Source organism: Cottoperca gobio, unplaced genomic scaffold (genome assembly GCF_900634415.1).
Source record: "Cottoperca gobio unplaced genomic scaffold, fCotGob3.1 fCotGob3_326arrow_ctg1, whole genome shotgun sequence".
Lineage (NCBI taxonomy): Eukaryota > Metazoa > Chordata > Actinopteri > Perciformes > Bovichtidae > Cottoperca > Cottoperca gobio.
Window position 1 is genome coordinate 72,451 of NW_021166933.1, and position 15,549 is coordinate 87,999.

The window sequence follows — 15,549 nt, forward strand, 5'->3', positions numbered from 1 at the left end:
CTGCATCCAGCAACACACATAAATCTTTTGTACAAATCGACGGCAGATAGATCAAGCCAAAACTAACCAGAAGCCCGAAACACCTCAACGACAGAACTACCGTTATGGCCGTGATGATGTGGAAAGCTCTTTGCTTTGATTGGTCAACCCGCTCCTCGTCCCGGCCCACTTTGCCCGGCCCTGGACGAGTCAGAACACGTAGAACAGAAAGGCAGCAGAAAGATACCATAATGGCTGAGACGCCCGTCATGCAGATAAACGGGATGCTAGGAAAATGAGGCAAGTACAATTTTGTTATGCCCACCCAGCCAACGCACACCAGCCAAACACACAATATGCTGAAGTTTCTAATCCTGATGCCTCCTGTTTCTCGCAGGCGCATGTAGGGGACGGGGTGAACAACAGCCAGGTAGCGCTCCACACAGGTCAGGACATGAAACAGAGGCTGTCCAGGGAAAATAACGCACATTACAAACACCCCCACCTCCAATATCATCACACTTCTGGCAAACATGCCGAAAACATAGACGAGTGATCCAAAAACACCAAAAAGCTCCAAAGCAACCAGGTGGTAGGTGAAGAAGTCGGAGTGGCTCGTCTGCCCTGCTTGCCTCCATCGTTGAAAACCCATGTTGATAATGAAGAAGTAGAGCGGGAGGAGGAGCACGTTGATGACGGCGTACATGGTAAATATGACATAACTGCCAATGGAATCCAGGCATAGTATGTAAATATTGTTGCCGGATGTGTGGTAACATTTTAGGGTAACATTGAGGGAGGATGATGAGTTGACAGACATGGCCTGTGGAAGAGAGCGAAAATAGTTAAGGAGTCTAGGAGGCAAAATATAGAACAACATGCGACGGTTGGTGGTCGTGTATCCAACAGTGATGCACAAAAGGTACTAAGAACCATATGTACAGTTCAGTTCCACAAACAAACGATTTACGGGAATTTGTAGCATTCACCAGTTTTCTCTTTGATGCAAATGACTGATTACAAGTAGTCCAGACCTGCACTCTTGTTTAACTTGACCATTTAAATGCCTAATTTGAATGCATTTGGATTTGCCTATGCTACAGAAATCAATTAAACCTAATGCTAAATGAAAAGAGACCCCATTGAGACGTCATCATTTTAGGTAGAGAGCGCCTCTCCTGTGTTTACGGTAAGCGCGTCATTTCCGGTTGTTAATGTTTCTGTGTTGCTGGTAGCATACTTCGACAGCTCCAGCTTGACCCAGTTAATGTTGTTATATTCTTGATTACATCGGCTAATTACCTGTCATCTATCTAAACTTATACGTGTACTTCCTAAGCACTTACAACTCTCTCCTTATCCTCCTTCTCTTAGCGACTCTCGCTAAATCCTCAATTCTTTACGCTCTGTTCGGCTCTGCTAACGTTAGCTGCTGCAGCTCGGCAGCTAGCGATGGCATCTCCCTCTTCTGCTCTCTCCTGCTCGGTGTGTTTCATGTTTAGCTATTGCTCGGCCTCCTTTAGTGATAATGGTACGTGTATTAAATGTAGTTTATACGCAGGGTTGGAGGCGAGTTTTAAAGGGATAGATGAGCGGCTCCGCACCATGGCTAGTCAGCGGTTAGCAAGTGTAGCTGTTAGCAAGCCCCCTATAGCCGGTGCGGGCCGACGAGTGGTATCTCCTGTTAGCTGTCCCCCGGCGGGGCCCGAGCAGCCGGGAGACTGGGTGACTGTCCGAAAGAAGTGTTATCAGAAGCCCACGGTTCACCACCAACCGCTTGCTGTTTCTAACAGGTTCTCCCCACTCAGTGACACACCAGCTGAGAAGCCAACTCTGGTTATCGGTAGCTCAATTTTGAGATACGTTCATTTTGAGACACCAGCGATGACAGTCACGTGCATTCCGGGGGCCAGAGTGGGCGACATAGAAGCACATTTGAAACTGCTGGCTGAGGCTAAACGGAAATACAGTAAGATTGTTATTCACGTCGGCGGTAATGACACGCGATTGCGTCAATCGGAGTGTACTAAAGTTAATGTGGAGTCGGTGTGTACATTTGCCAAAACAATGTCGGACTCCGTAGTTTTCTCTGGTCCTCTGCCAAATCTTTTGAATGATGACATGTTTAGCCGCATGTCATCATTCCGTCGCTGGCTCCCAGACTGCAGGGTTACTTGTGGTTCCTAGAGTCTCTAAGAGTACAATGGGAGCCAGAGCCTTCAGCCATCAAGCTCCTCTCCAGTGGAACCAGCTTCCAGTTTGTGTTCGGGAGGCAGACACACTCTCCACATTTAAGAGTAGGCTAAAGACTTTCCTTTTTGATAAAGCTTATAGTTAGGGCTGGCTCAGGTTTGCCCTGGATCAGCCCCTAGTTATGCTGCTATAGGCTTAGACTGCCGGGGGACACCTCCCTGCTCTCTTCCTTCTCTCCCTCTCTCCTCCCCTCCCTCTCTTCTTCTCCCTCTCTATCTGTATGCATTTATGTAAATGTATGTTACTAACTCATCATCCGGGGTATCATCCCCGGAGTGTCTGTCTCTCATGTGGCAGGTTGCCACTGATAAAGTTTACGTCAGGATCATGAATCGTGGCTGCGCCTGCTGCCCTGGTCCTGCTGGACACCGGGAAGCCTTTTTGACATTTTCCTGGATTCATCCAAACTTTCTCTTTTTCAACACAAAATCATTTCTGTCAAATGTTGTATTTGTACTATGTTGTTTATCCTGTACACACGACATCTATTGCACGTCTGTCCGTCCTGGGAGAGGGATCCCTCCTCAGTCTCTCCCTGAGGTTTCTTCCATTTTTCCCCCTTTAATTATAGGGTTTCTTTTAGGAAGTTTTTCCTTATGTGCTGTGAGGGTCTAAGCACAGAGGGTCTAAGGACAGAGGGACAGAGGATCTAAGGACAGAGGGTCTAAGGACAGAGGGTCTAAGGACAGAGGGTGTCGTATCCTGTATAGTCTGTAAAGCACACTGAGACAAATGTATAATTTGTGATATTGGGCTCTACAAATAAATTTGATTTGATTTGATTTGATTTGATTTGAAAGGCAATTCATAGGTCAAAGCTCGGTAGGAAAATCCCCTCCTGTCAGTGCGAACATCCTCTACTGTGTAACATCATCTGCTGTATAGACTTTTTCTAGTTTTGCATCTATCGTCCCCTCAACCCACTCCCATCTAATCGTTAACTGCTTTGCTTTATCCAAACCTTTTATGGCTTCATGTCCAACCATTCCCTCTTTGTATCTCTCACATTGTTTTCTAATTAAGGTCCTCTTATATGACTACTGCTGCTATATGTTTTGTTTTTTGTCTGCTGATTTCTGACAGCAGGACTTGAAGCTTCTTGGATTTTGTTGTTAAACTTGCCCACCAACGGAGCAGAATGGACATCCTTACGTAGAACTTTAAAGGAGTTGATTGTGCTAATAATCAAATCGAAGAGAGTGGGACTCTGACTTGTACAAACAAACCTCGCAGAAAAAGTACGAGGGAAGTAGGACAAAGTTCTTGTATGAAACCCAATTATTTAGTTGCAAAGTCACAATGAAGAAATATCCACCAAAAGTTTTACCAATATCAAAAAAGTCCACCTAAATTCTTCATATTGGGTATTAAACTCTCCGCCGCTATAGACTACAATAGATTCTTTGAAATGTTCACAGACCAAAGTATGATTGAATAATGAGAGCACACAGGTAACACATTTAGATGGATTTTGGATTGAAAATGACCATTTATTAAATGTATTTGATCACATTAAAAGAGACTAACCTTTTCCGCTGTCTTGATGAAGCTGTGTCCGTTTGCTGTTTCTCCGCAGGCTGCAATATGCTGCTGTCCTGTAAAAAATAAACACAACTTGGGGTTCTTTGCATTTTGCGAAACCAACAATGACCACCTGGTTAAATCTGATCGGTACCCTCACAGCCAAAAGAACAAGTCTGTGAACATGTTGTGAAACAACAAAGCAGATGCTGGTTCCATCCAACACGTTGACAAGATGTCAACAACTCCTGGTAAGATTGATTAACTTTGGCACCACTTGTGTGGAGGGTGTCAGGTACCTGGAGTCTGAAGAAACCTTCTCCCACACCCGTGGTAAAGCAAGCAGCTACTTGGAGACCTTGGCTAGAAAGTGGTTGACGCTCGCCAAGGAGGGCATGTTTAAGAAGGACCTTTTCCGGTACTGGCTGCCATAGAGCAGGGGTCTTAAACGTTTTTCAGGCCAAGGACCCCCAAACTGGTGTAGCCTGGAGCAGGGACCCCCTACTGTATATAGTGTAGGCTTGAAGTGGTCCGTGCAACGAGGGGGGGGGGTGCTTGGCGCAAATGTATTTTTGTTGTCTGACTGAAGGTGTGTGTGTTGTACAGCATCCCGTTTGTAAAGTGACTCATCATGCATCATCTCATCTACATGTTTTGTGGATTTAGAAAAGGCCTCTCACCATTTATTTCCACATTATCTGGCACTTTGGTGCCATTATAACTGTCATTCAGCATTGGTGCTGTGTTGGCTTCATGGTGGGATCTTTGTTGATTAAAGATGGCCTTGTTACAGTAATATTATGACTTCAGCTTAAGGTGGAAACAACTTGAATGCCCAAGAACTACTTACCCTAGCACTTCCAACACCTAAGCAACAAACTAGTAATGCCCTAATAATCAATCAAAACACCTTATCCACCTCCACCACCTTTCAACACCGAAACAAATAAAACCACGAAGACTCATAACAACAACACCTATAGATTGTTCAGGCTTGTATGTTGGCGGATATTAGCTTACGCTAATGTTTATGATTGTATGACGGCCAATAAATAATAAGAAACATCGTTGTCATTAAGAAGTTTGTTCACCAAAGTGCACTACAGCTAAATGTCTTGTTTAGCATTGTGGTCAAAAAGAAGAAAGAAATGGATCCTTATCAAAATCCAGTATGGGTCAGGCTATAACAGCAACTACCTAGAACAACGTATCAACCAACTAAATAAAATGCTGCAGGGATGACGCATTTTTGTAGGCTGACCCCGTTCGACCTGGTTCCCTCGACAAAAAGCCAACGGGATTTATCCATTGTTCTATTCTTTTATTTCAGAAAATAATCTCTGTGGCAAACAAACGTTTTTTATACTTATGCGTCTGGTTCATCGGGACAATCTCCACATATTAACACAACTTCTTTGATTTTTGTAGCGTAAATACAAATGCCAGAAGTAAAAAGCCAACGCTTGGCTATAAACGAATAATGCCGCGGTCGCATATCTCACGTCACGACCACTTGTGTTTGCTGTGATGATCTTTAGCAGTCTCATTTAGCCACTTGTTAGCAATCGCCATTTTTAAACTTGACCAGTGTGGTATTTACTGATGTAGTTTATGTCGTAGAACAATCCACAGACCTTATTTCAGGCTTCTAACCAAGAACCTAAAAAGACATTGACTTTGAGACGAGGGAAGCAGAAGTGCTAAAACGCTGACTCATTTGCATGTTTTAGGATCCATTCCTGCAGCTCTCTATGAACCTTAGCAACTGTCTCAACCATCCAATCAAACACGTAGCAACATTCTTCAAATAACCATATACTATCCAACAAAGAAAATACCATTATCCTACCTATGACTCTTACAAAGCACATTTTCACAGGTTATCTATACTAACTATTGTTTTACTGTAACTGCTTTCACTTCCACTCTGTTATATTTGAATCTAGTTTTGATTCAAGTTGTGACTAAAACATGGTAGTGTTCCTGCTCTGTGTAGAAACAGCAGAGGAAGAACTAGGCTGCTTGGCACACAGAGCCAGAATCCGGACACTAGCAACAAACATCCATGTGTTCCTAACTCGAGCTTGAACATGAAAGCGTTAACCAGTAGCCCACAAAACCTCAACATCAGTGTTCCCATTATGGCCATGATGGTATAGAAAGCCCTCTGCTTTGACTGGTCAATCCGTCCCCTAACCCCACCCACTTTCCCCAGCCCTAGGCGAATAAAAACACGGAGAGCAGAAAAGCTGCGGAAAGAGACGAGACCCAAGGTGAGGGTTACAATGGAAAAACGACATAGATGGGGAACTTAGGGAAGGTCAGGGCTTTTATACCAATTAGTCCGAAGCACAGCAGCAAAACACAACCAATGCTGATGTTCCTGATCCTGACCCCGCCGGCCTTTTTCAGGCCAAGGTAGGTAATGGGGTGAACAACAGCCAGGTAACGCTCAATGCAAGTCAGGCAGTGGAAGAAAGTCTGCCCAAGGTAAGTGAAGGAAATAAATAATACCCAACCATCATCATCCCCACATTACATGTGTAGATGGCGATACAGTAGGAGGTCCATCCCAAAATAGCAATGATCTCTACGGTGATCATGTAGCAGGTGAAGACATCTGAGTGGCGCAGATTCTTTAAGTTCTCTCCTTACCTTTCCTCCACTCTGTCTTTGACTGTAAGTGTGTGCGCATGTGTGCACGTGTGTGCACGTGTGTGCGCACGCGTGCGTGTGTGTGTGTGGGTTCCAAAGCGGAGCTCCGCCCTTCGCAAAGTAGAGCAGAGAATGTAAATACGCAAAGCAACTGAAACGTGCACATAAATTAGATAAATAACATAAGCTTTGGAAACACTGTTTTAAACTATCAAGACGTAAGACTGAGACCACCAGAAGAGGAAAGCTTGCAGAGAAGGACAGATGAGAAAGTCGTATTTTAAGAACTAGTTTGACATTTTAGCAAATACACATATTTGCTTTCTTTCTGAGAGTTCGATGACAAGAGTGATACCACAAATATGAAATATGAAGCTACAGCCAGGAGCACAAAATACTAGAAGCAGCTACTGTATCCTGGTTCTGTCCAAAGGTAACACAATCCACTTAACAGAAACTGTAAACACTTTATATCTCGACAACAAGACTACTCCTGCACAAAACCCTGACATGTCGTGTTTACTGTTTTTATACAGATTAAACAATGAGACAATCTGTTTAAAAATGCATAAAATGTGTAATAAAACAGAGTGGGTGTTACATCCTGTGGCCACTTTCAAGGTATCAACTTAAAGTAATCGTAAAAGAGGCTGAAAACTTCAATCAATTTAAAGATACTAATGCTTGAAACTGATCTTTGCACTGGAGAAGAAACACTCATTTAAAACGCATTTTAAAATCAGCGAACACACACCTGATGAATCCTATTCGTTAACTTCCTTCCTTCTGTGTTTCGTTCAATGCAAATGTTTGTTCCGTAGCCTTACATACATAAAATAAATACATAAAGTAAAATAGACCCACCTTGTGCGCAGTATCTGTTCTTATGTCCAGCAGCAGCGTGTGCAGGTGAACAGGTGAACAGGTGAACAGGTGAACAGGTGACAGACGAACAGGTGACAGACTGTGGGTGTTCGTGCTGTTGTTGTATGTGTGGGAGGGAATAGGAAGGTCGTTTGCATGATGCCGAAGCCCTTATTCATTTAGAGCCAGTGTTTTTCCAGCTTCATGTTCTGACAATAACACAACTTTATCTTTTGGTTTTTAAAACATTTTATTGAAGTGTTTGTAAATAAGATATCAAGACATTAACGTCCTAAATGTGGAGAAGACTGTCCTACAGTCAGGAGGTTAAGCTTTGGCCCTGCAGGGTAACTTCCCCCTCCTCATCAGGTACATGAGGGGCTGGATGAAGCTGCCGAACACGGAGAAAGAGAGTGAGGCAGGAATCAGTTGACACAGGTAAGCGTGCCGACGCAGGCGACCTCGCAGCGGCACCGCCAGCACCGTGGGCAGGTAGTTCAACACCATCATCACCTGCGCAGACACATCTGCAGTCACTCATCGTAGGAAGGAATGTCTTTAAAGTCTGTTTCAGCCTCTCAAATGTGGACATTTGTTTCATATCATATTAAAGTGAATATCTCAGACGTTTAGAGACTGAGACGGACATTCTTCACTGTTCGATGACATTAATCTGCAGATTCATCGATAATGAAAATAAGGGTAAATTGCAGCTCTAGAGACAATTGCTGCTTTTCGTGGTGTTGAAATCAGAAGTGGAGGTTTTAACTGTAGGAATGAAGTGGTGCGTGTTTACCTTGTGATGCAAGAGTAAAATCGAGAGGAGAAAAAGAATAAAACTCAAGTAATCGAAGCAGGAAATTAATCTGCAACCGTTTAGTAATTTATTAGTCGTTTCCAAATGTGAGGATTTTCTGCTTTTCTCTGTTCAGCCTCTCAAATGTGGAGATTTGCTGCTTTTAAGAAACTGTGATGGTCACTTTCCACTGTTTCCTGACATTTTGTAAATCAAATGATTCATCAATAATGGAAAGAATGGTTAGTTGCAGCCTTATTGTTCATTTGGAGGTAAAACACGCAGCTGCAGATTTACCTGAATGACCAGAACTGTCACGAAGGCCTGTTTCTTGGCTGGATCCACTTCCTGTTTGCTGCCGTCACCTGGACCGGGCTGACGCAGGACCTGAACAGTGACGACACATTACTGATACATTACTAGCACCATAATAGAAAAAAGCACACGTGCACACATTTGTTTATTGAAGGGCATTAATAATGATCTTTTTTATCAATTGTTCAGTAAAAAAAACTCCAGTTTTATCTTGAGATCAGTTTTAAAGTCAGAAACTAATCTAGAAGCAACAGAATCTGAAAATATGTCTGATGTTGGTGGAGCAGCTCCGACAGGCTCCACCTGGGAAGCTGCGTGTCAGTTAGTGCGCAGCAGTGATGCGGTTTCTCCTGCAGCAGCACCGACCTGCAGGATGCGCACGCAGCAGAGACCCTGCAGCAGCAGCAGCAGCAGGAACACGACCGGGAAGACGAAGACCAACTTCAAGACGTTGCAAACACAGAAGACGAAAGTCAAACCCCAAACCAGAGGCAGCGCGCAGAGACGAGGCCGCACGGAGTTCCACCTGAGAGACACACGGAAGATGTGTTACATACCTGGAAGCATTGTGTTCAAGCAGCGTGTGTGTTGTCTTTAAACCTGAGGTAGGACACGGGATGCACCACGGCCAGGTATCTCTCCACACACACACACGCCTGGAACAGAGGCTGCCCTGCGGACACACAGGAGGAGGTGAGAAGTTAAGTGTTCATGGAGGAACATTTGTTTGATTGCACTTTAAGTTTTACAGAGAATGCTTTTAAATCCATAGATGAACTTTATTGATCCCAAATTCATGTGTGACAGTAAATAATACAAATAAGATACATTTATATCTATTGAGTATGTAAAATACGAGATATGAAGACATAAATGATAAAAACACGAACATATCAAACAACTCAAACATAAACTTTCCAGATACTTACATTTAAATGCATTGAGTTAAAAGATGTGCAAATAGTGCGTTTACAAAAAGTCTCATAGCGAACACAAGCTTCTATATTTACTGTGTTTGAAACGTAAGTTAAAGTTATTATTTCCTCACCTGCGCTGAGCAGACCGTAGAAGAAGAGGTTGAACGTGTAGAGAAAAGCATGTTTGATGAAGTAATAGTTGAGCGGTCGCAGGAACGAGAGCAAACTGTAGACGCACTCCAGCAACGCCAAGTTCAGAGTGAACACCTGCAACACGCACAACAGGGAAGATGACCTCCTTTACGAAAACTTATTATGTTTTATTGTATATCTCATCGTTACTGTTGAGGTTTAGAAAGCACACTTCAGGGGAATCGGCCGTTTTAAGGGTTTATAACTTTTGTTTTTATGATAATTGTTAAAAAAACAAAAGTTATTCAGAGAAGAATCTTTTTATTATTATTTTTTTTTTACATAATTGGGATGTACGAAAGATATTATAAAGAATGTTATTTATTTATTTGTATTTAGTTTAGTTGATTCCACAGAAAGTACATTACAGGGCCCAATTTGGTAAAAAATAAATATATATTTAAATCTTTCTTATTTGAATAGTGGAACCAAATATAAAACACATTTTAAAACCTGCTCTACATATTTTACTAAATATTTTCCTGCCGTATGGAAAATGGTGAAAATCTTAATCTAATATAGTAAAGATACATAAAAACAACATCTTTGTGAAGAACAGAAACAGAATATCTTTATAAATGTGATCACTTCACTCCCTGATCAAAGTCCAGGATGCTTGTTGCATCAGGAATCAGACTCATGAACGCTGTTTGAAATCAAGTTGAAGTATTAAAGTGAAGGATGTCGGTGTTTTACCTCCGAGGCTTTGACGGAGTGGGGGCTGTGTGCGATCAGCCACACTGTCCAGGCGTTCACCGGCAGGCCCAACTGCGGGTCAAAGTTCAAGTTAGCACGCCACACTTAGCGTCTTTTAACACATTGTTAACCATGCTAGCGGTGTCGCTCCAACACTTTGCTCCAGGCTGAAATATGCCAACTAGTCAAATACTTCATCATTCATGAACTCATGACATTCATCAGCCTCAGGTGTGCTTTGTGTTTACTGCTAATTAGCTAATGTTGCTAACATGCTAAGAAGGAGAACATGGTAAACGTTATGGCTGCTTGTCCATTCGTAAACATGAGAGTCTTCCTCCTGTGTTTATGATTTAAGTGTAAGCTAACACACAACATATGTACTTTGCGTTGAATTAAAACTGGAAGAAGACGTGAATGTTTTTACTCTGTCTAGAACACGGGGTCGGGGCGCACTCCTGTGGCCGACATCAGTATTACAACAACAAACTAAAAAAACAGAAAACAGAAACGTATTTCCCTCTCGGGACTTCCGTAGCAGTTGATTAAAAACATAAACGTTAAGAAAAGTTGTGCATCTGCTTAAAAACAAATCACCTAATTCCACCAAGTTTTACTGAAATATATTTTGTTTAAGATACTTTATCAACTGACAAAAGAAGCAATGACTCTTTTCAGATCGGATGTCTTTCAGCCAACGTACCACGAAGTTGGCGGCCTCCACGGTAAAGAAGATCCGGACCCCGTACGGAGACGAGGGGCACGGGTTCCACAGATTCTCCTCAGAGGCGTTCAGAGAGGACGAGTTCAGAGAGGACGAGTTCATCATCTCCGGAGACTGAAATGTTATATTTTCAGCAGGTTTTACAGCGTTTGAGCTTTAATTGTCACACAGAAGCTTTATTTACACTGACATGTGTGTAGATGCTCCAATCCTGCACCTTTACAAATCGTGTTAAAGCTTATAGTTAGGGCCGGCTCAGGCTTGCCTGGGACCAGCCCCTCGTTATGCTGCTCTAGGCTCAGACTGCCGGGGGACACCTCCCTCTCTCTATCTGTTTGCTTCCATGTCCCTTAAATGATCTTACTAACAAAGCTTATTTCAACATCCTCCTGGATCCATCTTTTTCATATTTCATTGCATCATGTTGTATTTTTACTTTGTTGTTTATTCTGTACACACAACATCTATTGCACGTCTGTCCGTCCGGGGAGAGGGTCCTCCTGTTTCCTCTGTTTACTGTTTACCTTGTGTTTATTTTTTTAAATGATTACAAACCATTCGTCTGAATCAAACCCACTTAAAGAGACAGAAATTGAGCACGTGGCTCCATCTAGTGACACAACCAGGAGCTCTACGGGAACAAGTTCATTCATTTTTAATTTTTGTCTTTTCTGTCCTTTGCTTACATTTCAAACTCTTCACAAAAACTTGCATTCAGATTTTTCTTCCATTTTAAACTCTGGTGGTTTGTTTTGTGATATTTAAAAAGACGGTGAGAGTTTCAGTTTGAGAGCGAGGCTGTGGCTATTTCCTGGGAGCAGAACAAAGCAGTGCAGATCAGGACATCAGGAGAAAAGAGTTCATTGAAGTTCATTTGACTTTAATGGAACATAATCATTATTAAATGCAGTGGTGGGCCGTCAGGGCCAGCAAGGCCTTCTCTGCTGGCCTAAACATCATCAGAATATACATTTCATTTTGATGTATTTTTTCCACAAATATGTATTAAATTATTCCCCAGTAGTCTATCCTCTTCATTCTCTTCCAGCCTCAGATGGAGATTTGGAGGTCTGGCCTTTATGTTAGAGCTTTTATCCAATCATATTTCAGCCATGATGTGTTGCCAGGGTCCAAGAGATCTGCCCTGAGGCCTTCAGAATCAACAGTGCGGGCGCCTGTCGCTTAAAGTGAACGGAAACAAAACTGTGGCGTTAACCAATCAGATTTCGAGTTGGGGACACTGCGGCCAGCTAGCAGGCGTACGATAACATCAGCACGTGCACGTCTTTTGATTGGATAGGCACTATTGAGAGGCAGAGCTATGCAGAGCTAGCAAACTGAACTTGAACGAGCTAGTTTGTGTTTTTTCAACCTATAATAGCTGAAGTAGGAGAAGAGATCGATGTGGTCGCAGATATAATTACAACGCTATTTTCAAGACGTACTTTTCAAGAAAAGATAGACATCGTTAGAAGAGAACGGCCAACCCAGACGCTAGCGAGTCTATCACAGGCGGGAAAAGGGTTTGTCTGCCACTTTTAAATCACTAACTACGAGCGGTACCCCCGACTCACAGCCTCCGAGAGGCGCTGCACATTGTACTGCTGGGAATGCCTGCTATTTACAACTGATCGATTTGGTGTTTGGAGCCACACAGGGTTTGCAAACTTGAGTTGTCTAACCAAGGCAGCAACGAGACACCAAAGCACGGCTGGGCACTTACAAGCTACAGTGCTTTTGAAAACCTTTGGGGACACCCGAGTGGATCTACAGCTCAACGAACAAGTGCACAGGGAAACGGAGCTCCACAACGAAAGGGTGAACAAAAATAGGGAAATATTGAAAAGACTGATTGATTGTTTCCTGTTTTTGGGTAAACAGGAACTTTCATTTAGGGGACACGATGAAAGCGAGAGTCCACAAACAGGAAACTACGTGGAACTTCTTTCTTTTCTTTTTGAAAACAACACAGATTTGCATTACCACCTGTCCACAAACAAAGTGTTTACTGGGACGTCAGGCAAAATACAAAACGACCTGATTTATGCTATTGCTGAAGTGATGGGAGAAGAGATCAAAATGGAGATAAAAAAGCACTCTTTGTCGCTGTTATGGTGGACGAGACGACAGACGTGGGTAATGTAACACAGCTGGCGCTTGTCCTGCGTTATGTGACGGACACCGGTGTCAAGGAGCGGTTTGTCAGATTTGAAGATGTTACAAGCGGCAAGCGAGCTGATGACATCGCCGCTCTTATTTTCCGTTTCATGGAGGAATATGAATGTAGTCTGGATAAAGTTGTGGCACAGTGTTTTGATGGCGCAGCGGTCATGGCATCTGGACTAAATGGGGTGCAGGCTAAAGTTAAGGAGAGGGCACCTATGGCCTTATTCATTCACTGCTATGCACATCGACTGAATTTAGTACTCACTCAAAGGGCCTCAAAGCTTAAAGAATGCAAGGTCTTTTTTGCCAACCTCAATGGCCTTGCAGCATTTCTCTCCAGATCCCCTAAGTGCACGTAACTGCTGGATGACATTTGCAAGCGTCGTCTTCCTAATGTTGCACCAACGCGGTGGCAATATACATCGAGATTGGTCAATGCAGTCTTTGAGAAGAGAGTTGCCTTAAAGGAGCTGTTTGACCACATACTGGAACATCATGAGGAGTATGATGGGGATACTGTGCTTAGCGCTGATGGATTTAATGCTCGTCTGGATGATTTTAAGTTTTGTTTTTTGCTTGAAACATTCAATGGGATTTTTAAGCATTCAGATGTGCTCTTTGGAATATTACAGAAACAAACATTGGATGTACAATTCTGTCTGACAAGGGTGAACGAGTTTTGTGACACAATTGAGCGAGAGAGGTGCCGGTTTAGTCCGATCTACGAGGACACAGCGCGCACCTCAAGTGGTCCGAGAGCACGCAGAGGCCCACGTACAGCACAAGGAGACCTTCGCACACACTACCAACAACTCCACAGCAATATTCTGGACAACATATGGAATAGGTTTCAAGACCACGAAAAATTAATGTTTCTCTCCCTCCTCGACCCCCAGCACTTTCAGACCTACCGGAAAAAAATCCCGCAAATAGCCTTCTCCAGCTTAACACAGAGTCACGGAACACTGTTCGATCTGTCCCGGCTAAAAACAGAACGGACTGTAATGTATGCCATGAGTGATCTCCTTGATTTCCTTTAGCAGAAAAATCTGAGTGAGAGCATGGGGCAGCTTTACACATTGGCATGTGTGGCAGTGACCATCCCTGTGTGCACTGCTTCTGCCGAGCGGTCATTCTCGGACTTAAAGAGAAATAAAACTTATGGCAGAAATGCTGCTGGACAGACTCGGCAACAAGCATTTGTTTTTTTGACAAATATATAAAATGTTTGAAGCTTCTGCAAGAGATGTAGAGATGTGTGTGGCGCACTGGCTCAGCTGTGCAGTAACAGTACTGCGGATAGTTTGTGTCTTTATTCTTTATCGTCACGTTTCTTAAATGAAACTGCTTTAGGTGCGACAATGTGCTGTTTAGTGAACACACTTGGGTGATGCAACGCCCGGTTGTACTGCGTTTCTGTCTACATGTATAGTTTCTAGAGCCATGGCGTCATAATGATGGTATTAAGATTAATTCAGGTAGGACTGTAGGACATCACTGAAGGCTTAGGTGTGACATGCACGGCCCGCCACTGATTAAATGTGTAATAAACTGTCAACCTGGAGATTATGGGGTGAGGGTTATAAACACATTATGTAACAACCAGCAACATGGACGTCTCCATTCATAAAATGTTGTGTAACAATGTTTATTTCATGCATTAAAAGATGAACATCAAGTGTCACCGTATTTCTTCTTAAGCATACAACAGGTACAGATATGGACATGCATTGTGTTGGTTATTTTATAATAAATCTTTTATTACATTTTCATTCAAATTGCAACTCTTGCATTTTGTAATAATATTACACAACCATATTTCATATTGTGTTCAGGCTGTTTATTACAAAATGTAGCAGATTATTGCAAAAAGAAGGGAAAATGTTTTACATTTTGTCGAGTTATAAATAAATCTGAAAGATAAACTTCAGAACTTTTGATGCTTTGTTATAACTTTAACGGTCCTGCTCTGATTATTCATCATCTGTGCTAAATAACAACAACTACGGATCTATTTTTATTATATTTTATTGTTTTCTCTGAACTTTAAAGCATCTTTTACTTAAATAAATGTAAATGTTGTTGTCGCTGCACTGGGATTATTATTATTATTATTTTAATAAGAGACACACGGCACCTATGAGAATAAAATGAGCCCAAACATCCACAGCTGTTTTATTTAAGCTGCATTTAAACACGATCCATATCCACGTTCTCATAAGTGTGGAATATTCTTGCTTTTATTTATTTAACTTTAGAGTCAGAAGTATTCAAGTATTTAAAAGCTGTCACTCACCTGTGTCCTCAGGTAGCTCTGTGCACAGATCCTTCAATGCAAACCACTTACAGTGTCAAACACAACACAAGTCACACACACACACACACACACACACACACACACACACACACACACACACATCTATTACATGATATTCAAAACCATACATTAGGCTTCAGATGTTTTGCATAAG

General features: G+C 42.5%; 1 protein-coding gene across 1 annotated transcript; it reads right to left on the reverse strand.

The window, feature by feature from the left end:
* Nucleotides 1–7,578: 7,578 nt before the first annotated feature.
* Nucleotides 7,579–11,017, reverse strand: LOC115005593 (P2Y purinoceptor 4-like). The gene is made up of 7 exons (XM_029427473.1): nucleotides 10,892–11,017; nucleotides 10,189–10,260; nucleotides 9,432–9,567; nucleotides 8,984–9,056; nucleotides 8,750–8,909; nucleotides 8,366–8,455; nucleotides 7,579–7,785 (listed from the first exon to the last, which is right to left on the reverse strand). Exons 1-7 carry the CDS (start codon nucleotides 11,015–11,017, stop codon nucleotides 7,600–7,602), a joined length of 843 nt encoding a protein of 280 aa, XP_029283333.1. The 3' UTR covers nucleotides 7,579–7,599.
* Between the last annotated feature and the right edge of the window lie 4,532 nt (nucleotides 11,018–15,549).